At 42.0% G+C, this 19,560-nt stretch overlaps 2 protein-coding genes and 2 long non-coding RNA genes across 4 annotated transcripts; 1 reads left to right on the top strand and 3 right to left on the bottom strand.

The window, feature by feature from the left end:
- Window positions 1-1,179: 1,179 nt before the first annotated feature.
- LOC111064942 (regulator of nonsense transcripts 1 homolog) lies at window positions 1,180-6,505 on the bottom strand. Its single transcript, XM_022352815.2, has 3 exons — window positions 5,768-6,505; window positions 2,109-5,597; window positions 1,180-2,003 (listed from the first exon to the last, which is right to left on the bottom strand). The coding sequence occupies exons 1-3, from the start codon at window positions 5,933-5,935 to the stop codon at window positions 1,962-1,964; spliced, it is 3,699 nt and encodes a 1,232-aa protein (XP_022208507.1). The 5' UTR covers window positions 5,936-6,505; the 3' UTR covers window positions 1,180-1,961.
- Window positions 6,506-8,583: 2,078 nt separating this feature from the next.
- On the top strand, window positions 8,584-10,709 carry LOC111065120 (probable cytochrome P450 28a5). The gene is made up of 6 exons (XM_022353116.2): window positions 8,584-8,871; window positions 8,932-9,178; window positions 9,239-9,343; window positions 9,404-9,950; window positions 10,029-10,295; window positions 10,367-10,709. The coding sequence occupies exons 1-6, from the start codon at window positions 8,684-8,686 to the stop codon at window positions 10,528-10,530; spliced, it is 1,518 nt and encodes a 505-aa protein (XP_022208808.1). The 5' UTR covers window positions 8,584-8,683; the 3' UTR covers window positions 10,531-10,709.
- A 334-nt stretch (window positions 10,710-11,043) lies between these two features.
- On the bottom strand, window positions 11,044-12,001 carry LOC111065121. Its single transcript, XR_002606952.2, has 3 exons — window positions 11,783-12,001; window positions 11,597-11,716; window positions 11,044-11,521 (listed from the first exon to the last, which is right to left on the bottom strand). It is a non-coding gene; the product is annotated as an uncharacterized LOC111065121 (long non-coding RNA).
- Window positions 12,002-15,805: 3,804 nt separating this feature from the next.
- Window positions 15,806-17,664, bottom strand: LOC111065129. The gene is made up of 3 exons (XR_002606959.2): window positions 17,522-17,664; window positions 17,384-17,459; window positions 15,806-17,320 (listed from the first exon to the last, which is right to left on the bottom strand). It is a non-coding gene; the product is annotated as an uncharacterized LOC111065129 (long non-coding RNA).
- Between the last annotated feature and the right edge of the window lie 1,896 nt (window positions 17,665-19,560).

Here is a 19,560-nt window from a genome sequence, read left to right as displayed (position 1 = left end):
GAGCTGTAACAGTTGTCTCCCCATCCATAGTGCGACCCGATGATGGATTCTTTGCCTCATATCCGAGTAAGAAGTGCTTGGAAGTGCCTGCCCCAACTAAATTTATTTCTTTTCGTCTACCCACAGAACCCAATAGAAATGCAACTCATTTGGTTTTGGCTTTGTCGCAAATGAAAATTGTAATTCTTTATTGAAATGTTTTCCCCCGCCAAAAAACAACCGAATTAAATGTATTATAAAATGTAACCATTTTATTGTGTGCCTTCCTCCTGCGTTCGTTACATACATTTTTGTTTTCTTAGTGAGTGTTGGGGCGGCGTTGGGGGCGAACGAATCAACTCCACCACTTGCTTCCTTATGTTGTAGAAAAAATATACCATTCTCATTTTGTATCGTTTTAAAAACAATCGCAACAGGCATTTTGCATTTTTCTTTTATTTATTTATTTATTATAATTTTTTGATTGCAAAACTTGTAACTGTCATCCATTCAGATCCGATACGGTCAACGGTCCCATTCGGTCCACCTGTCTGTCTGACCATCTTAATGCGGTGTTTGTGTGGGTTGATTCGGTTCGGGGAGTTGTTTTTTTTTTTTGTAATTTTTTATGGTTTGGAAGGGGAAGTGTAGAAGAATCACACACGCTTATCCTATAGATATTCCATCATCATCATCATCATCATCGTCATCGTCATCGTCATCTCCGTTCTGTACCGTCTGACGATGGTTTGTTTTTTCTTTCTTTTTTTTTTTTTTTGGCAGCCTTTGATTTTTGATTTTGGGGCCGCCAGCGTTCCCATGTGATTGAAAATTTTAGTTTTGTTTTGTTTTGCTTAACCATCGACTATTTAGATTTTTTTTTTTCCTGATTTGTTATTGCTTTTTTTGCCTTTTACTTTTCTTTTGTATAAAAACGTTTCTTTACGGTTTGTTTTTCTTTTTCGTTTTTTTAGTTTTTTTCATTTCTTTCGTTTTCTCTTGGTGTGTGTGTGTGTGTGTGTGTGTTTTGCTTGTGGCAACGAATGCATACAGAAATCAATTCAGAATTCAAAGATCTACAAAGTGTGTACAACAGAAAGGCATAAAGTTGGTTGTGTGTGTGTGTGTGTGTGAGAGTTTGTGGTGTGTAAATATCCCACATCTTTTTTTTTTTTTTTTTTTTTTTTTTTTTTTTGGGGATCAGAAGGAGCTGAAGAATTGTACTGAAGGTGAGCCGCAACAAATCGTTCATGTTGCAATTCGTGTCCTTAAGGCGGGTTGGGGGGCATTTTGTTCCACGCAAAAGAGTCCGCCCGTGGAGCAGTGTGTACAAAAAAAAAACAACAACAACAACACACCTGTCATTCGACAGGGCATCATCATCATCATCATGATCATCATAACAATCATCCTTCATCCGTTTTGTGTACGCAATGTGTACAGTTGGTTGGTTGGTTGGGGGGGTGCGGGGAGGTGGCAAGGTCCTGTGTGGCCCACTTTTGTGTGTGTTTGTGGCCTGCCCCCATCGGCTGGTTTCGGGCGCGTTTATCGTTGGAAACGTCACCGCAGTTTCAGGGCCCGTCTCCGTTGCATTTCACTCCATTTATTGAGTAGCTGCGGCGGCCGCTGTGTCTGCTGCTTTCTGCTGCTTTCTGCTGAGTTTGCTGAGTCTGCTGATGCTTTTCTTTTTCCCCCAATCGCGTGTCGTCAGTTGGCTTCCCACTCTGAATCATGGTGTTCCCAAAAATGTTCTAAGTATCCGGTTATCGTTTCGCTACTGTTGCTCCTGGTTTCCGCTTTCGCCTTCTGCGCTGCCTGCTGCCCGCAGCTGCTGCCTCCTGCCTTCCATTTCTTTGATGTCTTCCAAAAAGCTGAGTGTTTTTGTTGTTATTTCTGTTGGTTGTTTCGTGTTTTTTGTTTGTTCGCTGGTAATTTCTGGTATTCATTCGTCTGTGGATCTTGTTGCTCCTCTTGCCGGATTCTCAATAAGGCTGCGAGAACTGATTCAAACTGCGTTCGCCCGACTGCAACGATAAACCCAAAGCAACAAGCAACAAGGGGAAGGGGAAAGGGAAGGAAATCAATTAAATGTACAATCAATCAATCAATCAATCAATCAATCTACTCACCACACTGAGGGACACATCTTGGGAGAGCAATCCATCCATTTGGGAGATCTGCCCATAATCCTGGGACATTTCTGGCTGCTGGGACAGCGTATATCCACCCGGCTGGGTCATCTGCAGGGACATCGTTGCCGGCTGCTGGCTAAAGGGTGTCCCAATGCCACTGCCACTGCCACTGCCGTTGCCGGTCTGATCCCCACCGCCCCGATTCTTGGGGAACTTCTTTTTGCTGCCTCCGCCGCCGGCCAAGTGGTTGCTGCTGCTGCTGCTGCTGGCTGAACCGTTGCCAACATTTGGCCCAGGATTCGCCTGTCCATTGCCTGGCCCCGCAGTGATGTTAAAACTGCCACCCGTCGACGACGTTGATGTGGACGACGCTGGCGCTGGCGGCGGACCACGGTTCTGCTTGGCCGCCGAAATGGCCTGCTGATGCTGATTGTAGAAGCGCGGCGGCAGGTTGCTCATATTCATGAACATGCCCACTGGCACGGGCATGTTGCTGAGTGCTGCCGCACCATGCTCGTTCGATATATAGCTGATCGAATCGTGCTGCATGAGTGGCGGCTGTGCGGTGGTCCAATTGCTGCCAGTGCCAGTGCCAGTGCCGCTGCCATTGCCACCCGATGTGGTGCTGGTTGCCGCGCTGCCGTAGTTGTTGTTGCCATTCCCACCTCCATTGCCATTGCCTCCGCCTCCGCTTGTGGCCATGCTTGAGGCAGCAGTCACCATGGCACCAGCATTGCTGCTGCTGCTGCCGCTGGGTGCCCCATAGCCCAGTGGCGAGCCATGATAGGGACTCCCAAAATTGCCACCGTTCTGCTGATGCACCTGATTGGAGGCGGCAATGGGACGGTTCTGATTGTAGGCGCCGCTGCGATCGTAAATGGAGCCTGGGACCATCACCTCCTTGGCATCGGCCACCATGGTGGACATAAAGTGGGCGCCCATGTTCATGGTGTTGACGAGCTTCTTGGGCTTCTGGAAGTGGATGAGCGACTCCTTCAGATTGTTCAGCGAACCCTCCACGAGCACCTTGCGATCCTTGTAAAAGTTGAGCAGATGATTCCACAGCTGCTGCTTGGCGAGGACCTTGGGATTGCCGACAATAATGATGCCATATTTGGCACGGGTCAGGGCCACATTCAGGCGTCGCGGATCGTTGAGGAAACCGATGCCCTGCCGCTCATTGGAGCGCACACACGACATAATAATGATGTCCTTCTCGCGGCCCTGGAACGCATCCACGCTGGCAATCTCAATCTCCTGGTAGAGCCGCGAGTGCAGGCTGCCCTGATACTGCATATACTGCACCAGATACGCCCGCTGTCCCTCGTAGGGCGTGATGATGCCAATCTGTTCGGGCTTGATGCCCGCCTTCAGGAAGCGCGTTGTAATCTTCTCCACATTCGCTGCCTCAGTGCGATTGAGGAACGAAGTGCCGGAGCCGGCAATTTCCTCCTGGCCCTGGGTGACAAGGAAAAACATTGGCCTCTCCGGCTGCGGCCAGGGAAAGTCCAGCTTGAGGCGTCGATCCTCGGCACAGACGCCGTTCTGCAGCGATCCCTCGTAGAAAAAGTTTGAGGGGAACTGCGACAGCTCCGGGTGCATGCGATACTGCACCTCGAGGCGGAAGGGGCGTATGCCCAGCACCACCAGACGTTCGAACAGACTCTGCGATAGGCCCGCGCGTGCCGCCTTCTTGCACATGACCACCGGCCCCAGTTGGCAGTGATCGCCGACGAGAATCAGCTGCTTGGCGCCCAGCACCACGGGCACCATGCACTCGGGCTCTGTGGACTGCATCGATTCGTCAATCAGAATGGAAGTGAATTTGATGCGCGACAAACGGCCATCGCCGGCGCCCACGCAGGTGCAGCAAATGACATCGGCCGCCTCCAGCAGTTGGTTCTCGGTGCCGCGCTTCAGATTGCGGTAGCGCTTCTCATCCGCCGAGCTGAGCTCTCCGGTTTCGTCCTTGAGCTGTTGCAGCTTCTTTAGCTCCGTGTTGGTCTCCATGCTGCGGATCTGATTGTGCAGTGCCAGAAAGCTGACCGGACTGTCGATGGCCTCGCGGCTCTTGGCACAGACGCGCACCACCTTCAGGTTGGTGCGATGGATCTTCTCTGTCAGCTGGTCGACGGCCGTGTTGCTGGGGGCGCACACCAGCACAGTGCCACCGTGCTGCTTCACCAGCTGGTACACAATGGTGGCCGAGGTCACCGTCTTGCCAGTGCCCGGGGGACCCTGGATAAGGCTCAATGGTCGCTGCAGGGCATGCTTGACCGCGTACACCTGACTGCGATTGAGGTCCGGCAAGTTGGGGGCACTGAACAGCTTCGGTTGGACGCCGCGGAAGAGCACATCATCGTTGGCATCGGGTCGGCCGTGGCCCAGCAGGCGCGAGTAAATGAAATTCGACACCGAAGTGCGATCCATGGCAAAGTTGCGCAGGGCGCGCGTCATGCGGTCAAAGGAGGTGCACTTCCAGATAAAGTCCACCGAAAAGTTGCTGGAACACTTGACCGGGGCATTAGTGGAGGACTTCAGCTCCAGGCCGATGTCGTCACCAAAATTGTCAGGCACTTTAATCACATGTCCGATCTCGTTCCACGGACTGTACATCTCGCCCACGTACCGCAGACGCAGCTCGTCGCCGTGCATCAGCTTCATGTCCGAGTCGGTCTTGGCCAGGGTGAAGTAGGCGATGGTCTTCTTGTTGAGGCCCACATCCCAGCGCACCTCGATGTTCTCCTGGGTGGCCGACTCCTTCAGCTTCTTGTCGTAGTCGGCCTCGAGGCGCACCAAGGGGCCGAATGTCTTCTCGTACTGATAGCCATCCTCGTAGCGCAGCAGCACCTGCGACGGCTCCGAATCGATGCCTGGCTTCTCCAGGTCCTGGAACGTCGCATCGATGTTGTCCTTCCAGAGCTCCTCCAGCTTGTTGATCTGCGCCGCCGAGATTTGGCGTGCCCGCAACTGGCCCTGCTCGCTGGGCTGCTTCACCAGCCAGGGCAGAAAGCAGCGATCGGCTATCAGCGGCTTCCACTGGTCCTGATCCCAGTTCATGTCCTTCAGCGAGTTCTGGGCGGCACATGGCTGGCGGCACAGCAGCACCACCACGGAATCGGCCTTGGCTGGTATAAAGCCCAGCACAAAGACATTGCGTACGCCGCACGAGTAACACTCGAGCACCGTCTCGCCCAGGGGGCCGTCGGCATGGAGCGTCACCTCGCGATGCTTGGCGCGCACCAGATGGTTGATGATGTGGGAGCCGGAGGTGCTGCCGCGACCATTGCAGAACCACTTCTTGCAGTTGTTGCACATGACCACAGTGGACGGATCATGGATGCCACAGTACTTGCAGGCATGCGGCGGCAGCTCCTTCACATACGAGCCGCCATGCTCATCGTCCTCCTCCTCGAACTGCAAGTCGCCGAGATCGTTTGTGATGCTGGCCAAACGTGGATGCATTTCTCCAACCGAGCGGCGACGCTGTTAACAATATTTTGTTTGTTTGTATCAAATATTTATATATATTTATTGTTGTATTTAAATGTTGGAATGTTGGGCAAATGTCAAAGCCAGCTTTTGTGACCTGACAGCTGCTGCTGACACACACACACACGCACACACATGCACACACATGCACACGAGATACTCACACTTATTTCCATCAGGTCGCCCTGCGTCTGGCTCTGGGAGTTCGAGGGCATGGTAAAGTCACGGTAGTCGTACTGGGTCGGCTGCGTGTCAGCACCGGGCATCAGCTCGTTGTCGTCCAAGTCCAGGAACGACAGCGCCGAGCTGGGCGCATACGTGTCCACGCTCATGACGCGGTCACAGTGGCTGCTGGCTGCTCTTCCAAAATTGTAATTGTGGCGGCGGACACGGTGTTATTGCCGTGTTTTTGCTGCTGCTGTTGCTTACGGTTGCTTCTTCTTCTTCTGCTGCTACTGCTGCTTGTTCTTCTCACCCTCGCACGCACCGACGACGACGGGGCCAATCGGTAGGGCTTGCGCGCTGCTTCGGTGTGGAGTGTGGGTTTTTTGTTTTGTTGGCAATTTTTTTTTTTTTTGCTGCTGTGCTGCCCACGCGCTGTGGCAAAACCAAAAACAAAAATAAAAACAAAACAAAAAACAGGGAATAGAGCGGAAATATTTCAAGGTGCTGGACCAAAGGGATTTTGCGCGTGAAATAATGCTCTACTCTCGCGGCGCGTTAAGCATGCCACACGCCAGAGCCTATCTATGGTGAAAAGTGTAAGTCAATGCACAACAATCTTTGAACTTTTGTGTTTCCGAAACGAAAGCGGTCTGACGTACGTAATGAAAATAAAAATAAACTGTTTCCCAGTCGCATGCCCAGCTATAAATTAAATAAACTGTTTCCCAGTCGTAGAGGTGTCAAACCAGAGAGGGCACTATCGATAGTATCGATATTTTGCTGCTAGCCTCTACTATCGATGGTTTTGAGACCATCATGATAGTATCGAGCTACAGTCGTTGCGCTTTTGATATGTTTGGATTGGCTGCTATAAAATACGAAGACAAATTTGTAAACAAATCGACAGGTGGCATCTAATTTTTACAATGGACAAGTTCCTAAAAGGTTTCAATGGTTTTTTAATAATTATTCGAGCCCCGATACTATTACGATAGTATCGATTGTTTTTTCAAAACATTCAAAACTATCGATGGCTCAACTATCAATCGTTTGACAGCTCTAGTTTCCGAAGGACAGACAGACCAGACCCACAAGATTTATCAAAAAAATATACCGCCTGACCCACAGAAATATACCCAAATATACCATGCCATTTTCAAAATATACCGTAAATAACCCGAAGAAAAACGGGACTTAGCCCACTTAATACCCTTCTATTTAAACAGTGAAAACCCTTTAATTAAGCCACTGAAAATAATATTGCTTGTAAATTTTTCTTTTAGATCCATCTCATTAGTTAAACACACAAAAATTGGCATGATATCTTTCACCAGAAATAAGTGAAAAATGTTTCAAGTTTCATAATATTCGTGCGTAAATCGAAATAGCCCTGGTCGACAATGGGTTAGGCGGGCCTGTCCATGATCGGAAATAATATTCCTCGATTTTGAAATTCGGTTTCATATTACCAGTCAGCTGAGACTCTCAGCACTGAAAATATAACACTCTCCGATTTATGAATCTATTTTCTACCACAACGGATAGTTTTAGGAATTCCCAATTATTGAATTGTTTATAAAATAAGGTTTAAGCAAAACATGTCAAAGCATAAACCGTGAGTGTGGACGGAATGTGGAAAAGCATGCAGGGAAATCGAGTAAAATATACCGATGCTTCGATGTATCAAAAATTAGGTTGACTTATCTCAAATTTGATGATTTCAGAAGTATCTTTTTTAGAAGTGCTGATCCAACCAATTTCTACTAGAAATTGACAGGAATTCTACATTCTACATTTAACGTGCAGCCAGCCAGTATCGATGTACAAAATGCAACTCTGCTGCGAATTGCGCGCCAGGCGGTTTCCTTCTTTTGAGTGGGAAATAATATATTTTGTGTTATTAGAAAACAAAACTAATGCTTGCATACACGTACAACGTGTTGTGGATTATAGAACCATTCTTATCATTGCAATGTGTGATAATTCTGTAAAATAAAAGAAATAAAAATTTGTAATCAATTTCTTTTCAAAAATCAAAACGCTTGTTGTCCAATTGAAGTATGTTTGGCTTGCACAATTTTACTACTCTTGTTATAAACTCAATATACATATGTAATATCGAAACACCGATATTGATATTAAATATGGCTTTATTTCTAGCCGGCGAATACTTTATAAAGTTTTTATGGCACAGTACTTATCGAACAGATGTACTTATCTATGTGCGCTATTTAGTTGATAAACATCATTGAACGATAAGAAAATTATGCAGTATAAATTATATTCAATTGCGAAATTCTATAACAATGTTTGGTATGGGTGTGGTGTGCACGCTCCAAGCACAAAAACCTGTTTTTGAAATTAACCATAGCCACCACCAATCGGCGCCTGGCTCCCACATCCCCCCACCCACCGCCACACACAGCCGCGCTTGATATTCTATTCTGGTCTGCCCACACGATCTACGCAGTTTGTCTTATGAGTGCATCAATTAAGCTCTGTTCTCTCACTCTCCACTCTCTGCTAAAAACACAGAGAAAAATCAAGCAAAGTGTGGCTGCAGAATTAGTTTTGTTTTGGGTTGATTTGACTATTTCAAAATTTCATTACGCTTTGCAGCAGCAAACATTTTACGAGTATTGTGCACAAGATTGTAAATAAATACGCTTGAATCGGCGATCTGCCGCCAGCAATTAGTGATAAGCCCGCTATCGGGGCTTGGTACCCCCCACTCGTATTGTTTGTTTGCTACTCTCTCACACTCTCTCGTGTCCAGCCCCAGAGGTGGATATTACGCTGCTGGGGCTACAAGAAGCGCTCAATAGTCGGGGCAGCCGCACAAACGCTTCGTAGACTTCAGTGCGAACGGACATAGCGTAGCACAGACACGGAATACGGAATAATAATACGGAATAATGATTCTGATTACTTTGGCCCTGGGGCTGGCCACGGTCGGCCTACTCTATTTGCTGATGTCCTGGAACTTTAACTACTGGCGGAAGCGTAGAGTGCCGGGACCCAAGCCGAGGATACCCACTGGCAATTATCCGAACATGTACAATCTGAAGCGGAATGCGATCTATGATCTCAATGACATCTATGTGTAAGTGGCAGCAGGCAACCAATCGAAACACATTCCCACCCACACTCTACGGTCTTGCAGCAAGTACAAGAACAAATACGATGCTGTGGGCATATTCGGGGGACGTGTGCCACAGCTGCTGGTGGTTAATCCAGAACTGGCACGTCGTGTGTTTGTCGCGGACTTTAAGAGCTTCCACGACAACGATATAGCCAAAATGATCGACGAGAAGACCGACTTTATCTTCGCCAATAATCCATTCTCGCTGACGGGCGAGAAATGGAAGCAGCGTCGCGCTGATGTAACCCCCGGGCTGACCATGAGTCGCGTGAGTCGAATCAGTCCTTTGCCCCAGAAGGCCAGTGGATAACTCTTATTCCACACTTAGATCAAAACGGTCTATCCGGTGACGAACAAGGTGTGCCAGAAGCTGAGTGAGTGGGTCTACAAGCAGATACGTCTGGGTGCAACCGAGGGCATCAATGCCAAGGACGTAAGTACCGGCTCCCCACCCCATTCAGAGTCCCCTCGTAACCATTGAGTCCGTCTGCAGATGAGTCTCTGCTTCACCTCTGAGATGGTCACCGACTGTGTGCTGGGTCTCAGTGCCGAGAGCTTCTCGGACAATCCCACACCCATTATGGGCCACATCAAGGATCTGTTCAATCAGCCGTGGACCTTCCTCTTGTATTTTTTGGCCGTCAGCACTTTCCCCTCGCTGAGCCGCCTGATCAAGCTGCGCTTTGTGCCGCCCAAGGTGGAGCATTTCTTTGTGGGACTCATGGAGAACGCTGTGCAGACACGGCGCGCCCAGTTGGCCAGTGGTACTCAATTTGAGCGCACGGACTTCCTCGACTATATACTGCAGCTGGCCGAGAAGCGGAACCTGGACACACGCCAGCTGTTGGCACACACCATGACCTTCCTGCTGGATGGGTTCGAGACAACGGCCTCGGTGCTCGCCCACATGCTGTTGCTGCTGGGACGCAATCCTCAGGAGCAGCAGCGCTTGCGAGAGGAGATCCAGGCTCATGTCAAGGACGGCATTGTCAGCTTTGAGAAGCTAAATGATTTGCCCTTCCTCGATGCTTGTGTGCAAGGTGAGTGAACCCTTCATCCATATGGTGCATAATATGTGTGTGAGTTTTTTTTGTGTGCTTTCCCATTCCCATGCCCAGAAACGATTCGCATTTTCCCGCCCGCTTTCATGTCCGTCAAAATTTGCACCGAGGCCATTGAGCTGCCCAACAAGGATGGCCCCAATTTCACCGTGGATGTGGGCACCAGCGTTGTGATACCCCACTACTGCTTTATGTTGGACGAGGACTACTTCCACCAGCCGCAGTCCTTCCAGCCGGACCGTTTTATGGAGCCGGATGCGGCCAAAAAGTTTCGCGAAAATGGCACCTTCATGGGATTCGGTGAGGGTCCACGTATCTGCATTGGTGAGTAGTGGGTCAGAGGATCACTTGAGCAAAGGAAATACTCAATGCATATTGTTCCTCCATACATATAGGCATGCGCTTTGCCACGGCTCAGATCAAGGCGGCTGCTGTTGAGCTAATCAGTAAATTCAAGATCAAGGTGAACCCCAAGACCCGCAACGACAACCTCTATGATCCCGTGAGCTTTATCACCTCATTGCAAGGTGGCATCTGGTTAGATCTCGAGGCGCTTTGAATGCCACAAGCTCCACCCACCCACACGCCTCACGCCTCACGCCGCACGCCCCACGGCATAACCCCACCACTGATGGGCAACCGCTTTTCGATATGTTTTTATTAACGTTTTTTGTTTGTTTGTGCTTGTGTGTGTATTTGTTTTGTTTGATTAAATATAATGAATGTCAATTAAGGAAATTGCTGAGCGCTGATAAAAATGAATGAGTGGGGGGGTACGCGCAAGCGGCACGAGTAAGGGTATTATTATTATATATAATATACCCGTATAAATACTGATAATATTTACTCGCATATGTAGATTTGCAATCGAACTGTCAGACATTATAGTGCACTATTTTGTACGCGAATTACCTTTTAATTTGACACATCAAATCTATTAATTGTGAATTCCATTTTTAGCTGGAATCATGTTCAAATAATCGACTAAAGATTACGAACTGAAGGCAGATTAGCATGGGCGATAATAGCAAATAGAATAATAAATAAGATTGTTAGGAATATTTGAAATGATTACAAATAATTTTATTCAGCTTGCACAAAAAACATTTAATATATTTATGGGTAAATATAATCATTTCTTTTTCACCTGTTATCCCTATAGAATTCATTCACAATCAAAATTGACATGCTAATGGTATCGTATAGTTTTACGGCTATTGGGCCTAATCAATATATATTTTTTGGTCATTAAAGACTTTCAAAAAGGATCGATCAGCGCCCAAAGGAACTGACATACCGTTCTACTCTGCATAGTAATGATAAACCATTACTTAAATGGTCCTCACTGTTTACTTGCCATCAGTTGACATTTTATATACTCTTCTACAGTAGCGGTACATACATATACATAAGCATATACATATACATATATTTGAGCTTAATCTACTGCAGCGGGGTGTCCCAAAAAGAAGGATTTAATTGTATTCAGAGCCATGTTTGGTGAGCTCAGAATAATCGTCGCATCATCGGTAGCAAAGCGAACTGTTTGCCTGACAAAAATAAAATATCAAATGTTTGAATCATGTCTTGTTAAACATTTAATATTAGCTACCAATATTAGTTACCTCACAAGATTATCCCTTTGGCATACCACTCATTCTGTTGCTGATCATTGGGAACTTCTGTATACTCCTGTGAGGCATTTACACCACAGCCAGCACCTTGCATCTCGCACTAAATGATATCTGTAAATTGAGTGCACAAAATATGAATACCTGAATATCTAAAAAATGTATATTGAAGCTACTTACATTTGTGTCTGTGCGAACTGCACAAAATTATACATATTTTTGGTGCTCTTTCTCCCTCTTTTTGCAGGATAAGCGAACTCTTTCTTGTACTTCCGATGCCTTAACCTAATCTCTACTTGCTTATTGTCTATTTTGTAAGCTCTTATTATATAACTTAAATTTACAATAAATATTTTATATAGTTGCAGTTTTCATTCATACAAAAAACATTTATAGAAATCTGTGTGAATTTTTGACCTTTTTAAGCAAAATAATAGAATATAGAATAGAGTATAGTATAGAGTATAGTATATAGTATAGAATAAAATAGAATAGAATATAGAATAAAATAGAATAGAATCTGTATAATTTAGAATAAGATTAAGCAAACATTGAGTTGGTTTCCATTTAATTTGTTGCCCCATCTGATGACTTCAACGCTTTACGCTCTTCTCCTAGACATTTTTTCGTAGTACTTGATCGCCGACTAACTGCTTAGGCAACAAACAATGTTGTACGATTATAAATATGAAAAGAAGAGCATAAAACACTGAAGTCCAGATGCTATGATATGACCTCTGTCTGTGGTGTCCCTGTAGAACCGAACCCCCTCCCAAGGCATATGAAAAGCTGTTCGGGTGGTATTGGTAATGGTTGGAGCATAAGCCACAGAGTGCTAAAGGATTATGATGAACACTGATAGTCAATCATGAAAATAGAGGTAGAGAGTAAAGTTCCAGCAGACAACAAAAGACAAACTCTTTTGTTGACTGGTGGAGACCTTTCTCTCTGCACCTACATTCATCATTGACTATGATTGGTCGTGGAGCTCTAATAGTATATATTGATTGGGAGCATAAGTCCCTAAGGGAGTCAAGATTCTGTGCGAAACGGAAAGTTAGTGTTCAAGCCAAAGGTGGATAGTTGAGATGCATCAAACAACAATAGCGTGAAAACACTTCTGGTGAATGGTGAAGCTCATCTTTCCACCTCAAACTCAAACAGTATCTCTCGGTTCTACGCAGAATCTTTACTGCCCCAAGGCCTATGCTCCCAACTCAATATAAGAGTGAATGTAATGAAATATTCATTGAGGGATCGCTGGGAGTCCTGGTATGCCATTGAGAGCGTATGGTGGACGGACGGTTAGTGTTGCAGTCAAAGGCGGAGAGTAAAATGACAGCAAACAATGGAAAACGTTTTCGCTTTAATTACCCGGTGCGATTCTTCTCTCCAACTCCGACGCCAACACTCACTGTTCGAACACCATAGACTCCTCCCACTGTGCCCACGACTCTTAGGCTCTCAACAATCAATATACATACATCTGAATTAATATGCAATTTTTGTGTTGTATACAATGTGTATGTTGTGTAAAACATTGAAGTTCTATGACAGGCAACAGACAACCCGCTTACTTGCACAGGAAGAGGATTGCGTGCGTCCCGTCGTAGAGCTTCAATGTTTCACAGCAAAGGGACCAAATGTTGGGATCGTTACCCATATATTGGTCGAAGCTTCAGTCCTGGAGACGCCTAGATTCAGAGGAACAGTGACAGTTAGTATTGCGGTTAGCGGCGGAGAGTAAAATTCCAGCCGAAAACGAAAGCAATTTCTTTGGTTGCGTGCTGAGATTTTTCTCTCCATCTCTAACTCCAATACTAACTGTAAATGCTCATCAGAATCTAGACGACTACATGAGTCATGCACCAACCAATCTATGCATAACGATCCCACAGCTGATATGCCACAGCAATGCCATCGTTGCCTAGAAAAAAAAAAGAAAGCAAAATGATTTATAATTTTTTTTTTGTTTTGGTTAGATTTTATTTTATTTTTTTTAAGAACTTTAAACAAATGGCGTTTTAATTTTTTTAAGTTTATTTTTTTTGCTTATCAGACGTAAGCTTGCGCTATTCCATATTACTTGAAAGCGTTACACCTTGTTTTGAAGAACCTTGAAGTTCTGAAAAGCCAAGAAATGCAGCTATCAATGGGCTTTAAAAACTTTATAGCCGAAGCTGGCTGTCTCTATATTTTAGAGACGGTAAGCCTAAGCTATAAAGTTTTTTAAATACCAATCGATAGCTGCATTCGTTAGCTTTTCAGAACTGCAAAGTGCTTCAAAACAAGATGTAGCACACCCAAGTTATATGGCTAAACGCAAGCTTACCTCTGGGAAAAAAAAACATTAAAAATAAATATAAACTTTTTTTGTGTAATTCTTCAAGATCAACTTTAAGCATACGAAAAAAACATAATTCAGAAAACATTTGGTCAGTTGATTTTTGGTTGATTAAAAGATCACAGGTCCTGCAGGCAGTTGGAGACCGGGCAACACTGACAGAGATAGGGGAGGATAAGGTGGAGAGTAAAATGGCAGCAGTCAGCGAAAGCTCCTACTTTGGTTGAGTGATGCCATTCTACTCTCCATCTCAAACCCCAACGCTATCTGTTATTGTTCCTCAGAATCCGACTGCCTCAAGACCTATAATCCAAAATAAAATCGATACAATTTTCAGGGTTAACTAATCCAAAATTTAATTACAAATCATACATTTTTAATTCGATTTTTTAATTTAGAAAAAAATATTATGTAATAATTTTAGGGGAATTGAAAAAAAAAACTCTCTGAGCATTTATTGTCAAACCAAATGAGTTCGTTAGTTTACTCTAAATAATTTTTGGGGCATATACTCGTACACACACAACTTGCTGCTACTCAAGAGACGGAGGAGGGACGAAGGAGGAACTTGAAGCAAGAATAAACTACAGACACAGACTCAAGCACTCAAAAATGGCTCTCCAGCTAACTCTCAACACATTACGCATTATGTACACAGGCGCTTCACACTCCATGGTGGAAGGCATTTTGCATCGCATAAAGATTGGAATAAACTCCGTTTGTACGCGGATTTTGGTGGGTGGTTTTACATCACCCGCTTTTGTGGCCATCGCTATGTTTGGGACATTCGATCTTATCGAGGAGCATGGTGATAATCGACCAATATATTTGCCACCTCACTTTACACAAATAGACCACAATCGTTTTATTGTTAACTAAAATCAAAACTCATTTTCGCCACTCCACTCATCCGAAATGCCCAATGTATATTAGTGACAAATTCTCAACAAAATTAATTCAAAGAATTGAAAAGGGTACCAAATTAATAATCAAAATTGAATGCAGACATATTTTAATCTCAAACTATTAGACTCTCGAATCATCCTATCAAATAAAACCTGTCAGAGCTAGAAACCTCCACGTTCGCTGCTTATTTAGGGGGAATAAAGAATATTCTGCAAAATTATCTTTGCAGAATAATGAAATTTTAGAAAAAAGGATTAAGATTTAAAGGGTATAAAAGGATATAATAGAAGGTGATAACATCAGAATTTACAGAATAATTGAAAGATTTTAGAAAGATTTTTCTTGTAATCCATAGATAATTAATTGCTCATACGCACTGGGGTCTTGAAGCAAATGTAATATACATGTAGATAAATGTGTGATGTGTTTGTGTAGTGCTTATAGTTGTGTAATATAATAATAATGTAATGTAATGTAATAACGTCTACTTATGTATAATGTTAAGCGTAAATTTCACCCTTATATGTAATGTATGTACAAAAGAATAATAATTTACGTGTACAAAATGTCGAGTAAATATCTCGAAAGGACTAGTTTAGGTACTCGATCATTTTACATACATTGCATGTATGTAGGATAAGTATAAGTGTTAGTATAAGAGTATAACTATGTTAATTTGAACTATCAAGTGCTACTACTTTTTGTAAGCTACTTTGCGTGCATTAAAGTATTAAATGGTAAAATTATGCTTAAAAACTAGATAAAATAATTATGTAAATATATATTCGAAAAGGTATAGAGAAATGTGCAGTGCAGAATCTATTCATAAGATAATATATGTATATATGTATATAAGATTTAAAATAATATTCATATTATATATTGAATAATATATGTATGCATGAATGTATATATTCTTAAAAGTAAATAAATCTAAGGGGTTATATATAGAATTGATTATGTATATGGATATATGTAGGTATGTTTCTTAATTATGGCTTAATTAAGTTGCATAAACAAGTTCTGTACGAGTGTGTTAACTTGAATAGCCCATTTGTATATAATACTTATAAATATTCAGTGCAAAATGTGCAAATGAAAGAAATTATAGCTAAAATTGTTGCTTATGTGGAATAATTATATTATGCTTAGGTCTAGATAAATATGCAGTGCAGAATATATGTATGTGTATTTGTAGTGCAAGTGTTTTATCATATGAATAAATTGAGTAAATAGTTGTATATGTAGGTACATATAGCTGTACATAAACTTATTAGCTAATGGCATAAACTTTCATAAACAAGCGAACCTGAGAGTTCTTCCTTTTTTTAATTGAAAGTTAAATGCTTGAGCTGAACGAACTAATAATTGTAATACTGAGGGTACAAGCCACAAATCTACATAGATTCTGGGTTTAAATCAAATAAATAAATGTTATTAAAGTGAGATAAGTATCATTAATATTAATTAATATTAATGTAGTGTAAGTATCTTATGTATCTATGTTAGTTACAAAAAATTAAAAGAAAATAATTAAAATGTGCAATGCAGGATGAGTTTTTTTAGAGAGAGAGAAAACAAAATTGACTTAAAGTTGTGTCCTTATTCAATAATAGCATAAACCATCCGAAATACCAGCAAAGCTCTGGCATTTATATTTGATAGCTTAAATGCGTGAGTATATGCAAACAGTAAGTAGATTCCAAATGAACAAAAATATCAAATACTTAAATTAAAAGCAATATTAATTAAGGTATTTTGTTACTTAATTATGATACAAATAATATGCACGTGGAACCTGTTGGCTAACATGCTAATATTTGCAAATGTAATTGTAATCGTATAAACTTGTATCAACATTCAGAAGAGCTCCAATATGGCCAAAATGTTTTGTGACTTCTACTACTCCTAAGTATTACCTATGTCGAATACTAAATGAAAGAATATCAAGAGAATCCATGTCCATAGATTCATTTTTGATTTGAGACTGAAACTTATAATACTAGCAATACCGCACACATATAAAGATGTAATAACTTCTATAGAATCCTTAATATACCTACATAATTATATGCATATGTATGTATGTATGTACACTAGATTAATTTGATTTTAATTTTTAATGAATTGAAGACCATACATCTCTTTTGGCTGGAGTGCACAGTGTACTTGCAGTAGCTATGGTTACAAATCCCTCGCCGACAAATAAGGGGGGTGGGGTGGCCTACCAATGCGCTCGGAAATTTCGCAGCATGTGGGAGGGCCCCCGCCCCCGCCTCCTACTCCTTTTTTGATGCTGCCTGTTTCTGTTTCTGCTGCTGCTGCTGTTGTCTGTAATTTCGGATTGTGGTTACAGTAGCTGTTCACTTTGGGTGTTCGCAAAATGCAAACTGAGTATTTTGTGATGGGTGGTGATGTGGGTGTTGGTTGCGTTTGGGGGAATCTTCTAGATTGCCTCCTAGAATAGTCTGCAAAATTATCTCAAGCTAAATATTGTATACATAGTTTATTTCATTGCATATCACACTCACTTTTTTAGTTTTTTAATGCACAATTTGTAGAATTTCCATTTAAAATGTTTAGTTAGTATTGGATCAAAAAGGTGATCTGTAAATATTTTTCTGGTAAGTTTTTAGTAGCAGATATTTATATGTATGTGTAATACTTACGTTTCGGTTTTTTGCTGTGCTTAAAGACCGTTACATATATCGAGTGCTCCTCATAGTCCGGGCTTTGCATCGTTGAACAGTTTTGGTAATTAAACATTTTTCTTTTTTAAATGATTGAAACCCTTTTTTTTAATTTTTGTGTGTCAATTATGTTTGCTTGATTAAATTTTATACTTTTAAATTTAAATTTATTGAAAAATTGGTTTTTTTTTTAATCTGTATTCAAGCTGCGCTAATAATTGTTTTTATTTTTTAATTGCTTTAAACATTTGCATATACAATATATGTATACACATATTGACCTGCATTTTCACAGGTCAGACACTCATTTTAAACTTTGATTTGATTTTAATTTTTGTTCTTGATTTATTCACTTGTTGCATATATATTTAAAAAAAAATTTATTTCACACCAACTGCACGGCACCGGACACTTGTTGAAAAATTTCCCATTTTGATTTTTATTTCTTTTCGATTGAATTCACTTGCTTAATTTATTTCTCAATGAAGATTTATTGCGTAATGCATTTTTGGCGCTGCGATTTTTCCGAAACCACGTGTTGTTGGTTATGCAAGAGCTTTACTTTGAATATTACATTAATGGAACTTCACTAGCCAATAAGGTGGCAATTTTACATTTCCGCACTGGCAAAAGCTTTCGTTGAACTTTCGGTAATAGGGTTCGCTTTTCTTTTCGCCCGTTAAAGTTTTTGGTTATTCGCGGCGAAAATGGAGTCGAAGCTGTGCTTTCGTCGAGGCTCTGCAACTGAATGAACGCTTCCTGATGTTATATGTCTTTCGCCTTAGCCCGAGCTGGGCCTGGGCCTGGGCCTGGCCCTGAGTTCTGAGCTTCGCTTCGCCCACACCGAGAACGGAGACAGTACCGAGAGTATTACAGTATTCCTCGATTCTATACTTATGGTATATGATGATTCTATATACTTATGCAGCTGTGTGTGGTGTGTGTGTGTCCGTCTATTTATTTTTGCATTTCATATAACGGCAACGACGTCCACGCATCTGACGCATAAGCCCTCGCGCCTATCCACAGAATCAAATTACGAGCTCAGTGCAGAGTGCAGGGAGCAGAGAGGCAGTGGCTGAATAAGCTGGCGCTGCACTTTTCGAATGTGCTATAATTGTGCCGCCAACGCGTTCGGAATTTATGAATTTGCGCTAGGGTTGTGTTCTGTCCTTTAAAAGATATAAAACGGAAATTAATATTCTTTAAATAATTAAAATTTCAGTTTTCCGGAATATTTTTGATCACAATTGTTTCATGGAGTTTTTGGTTTACATAAAAAAACATTTTAAATAATGTTTGTATTTTTTTTTAATTAAAATTTAATAGCGCGGAAGTTAAGCACGTTAATAAAATCTCTTATTGAAGTAATTTTTGTTTTTCAAAAACAGAAATAAAATCGATCTAAATATGAATGCATATCTGATTAGTAGGTGTTGATTCTAGGGTTTTTTTTTTATTAAGGAATAGGGAGCATAAAATTAATAGAAGAAGTTGATGACAGAAGTGATTGCAGATTAAGAATTAAGTGAGCAACCCTCACAACAAAAACAAAAAGAGTAAATTAATATTCATACCTAGGGACTAGTGCATAAACTACAATTATATCAATTTCATTAGTGTTTGGATCTTGTTTAATTATAGTAAATAAAATGTGGATTCTTTTACATTTTATTTAATAAACTTAACTTTCTTAAATTTCTTTTACTTCCCTTTTTTTATACTGGTTATTGATTTTTTTGAAACTAATTTCTTGTTATCTTAAAAACATTTTTTGGACTTTTATATTCGTTGTTCCAGAAAAGTTTCTCGAGTGAACAATTTTTGTTGGGTGTTTCAAATAATGAAATTAGCATATATATTATTTAAGTTTTCTTCTAAATGGGTTAAGTTTTATTAAAAATTAATATCACTTTAATAACAAAGAAAGCAAGAAACAATAGAGCTTACTTAACTTTTTTAGGGATTCGATTTTAATTTATTATCAAACTAGAGAGTTTTTGTTTGCTGTTGAGCTT

Source organism: Drosophila obscura, unplaced genomic scaffold (genome assembly GCF_018151105.1).
Source record: "Drosophila obscura isolate BZ-5 IFL unplaced genomic scaffold, ASM1815110v1 contig_73, whole genome shotgun sequence".
In the NCBI taxonomy this organism is placed as follows: Eukaryota; Metazoa; Arthropoda; class Insecta; order Diptera; family Drosophilidae; genus Drosophila; species Drosophila obscura.
Note: the sequence above shows the minus strand (reverse complement) of the source record. Positions and strands in the feature narration are given on the sequence as shown.

Excerpts from the sequence above, each read along its gene's own strand:
- LOC111064942 (XM_022352815.2), bottom strand. The coding sequence starts at position 5,935 with ATGAGCGTGGACACGTATGCGCCCAGCTCGGCGCTGTCGTTCCTGGAC. Across the intron at positions 5,598-5,767 it reads GCGACCTGATGGAAATAAGT|CGTCGCCGCTCGGTTGGAGA; the intron begins GTGAGTATCTCG and ends TATTGTTAACAG. Across the intron at positions 2,004-2,108 it reads AAGATGTGTCCCTCAGTGTG|TCGGGCGAACGCAGTTTGAA; the intron begins GTGAGTAGATTG and ends TTATCGTTGCAG.
- LOC111065120 (XM_022353116.2), top strand. The coding sequence starts at position 8,684 with ATGATTCTGATTACTTTGGCCCTGGGGCTGGCCACGGTCGGCCTACTC. Across the intron at positions 8,872-8,931 it reads GATCTCAATGACATCTATGT|CAAGTACAAGAACAAATACG; the intron begins GTAAGTGGCAGC and ends ACGGTCTTGCAG. Across the intron at positions 9,951-10,028 it reads CCTCGATGCTTGTGTGCAAG|AAACGATTCGCATTTTCCCG; the intron begins GTGAGTGAACCC and ends TCCCATGCCCAG.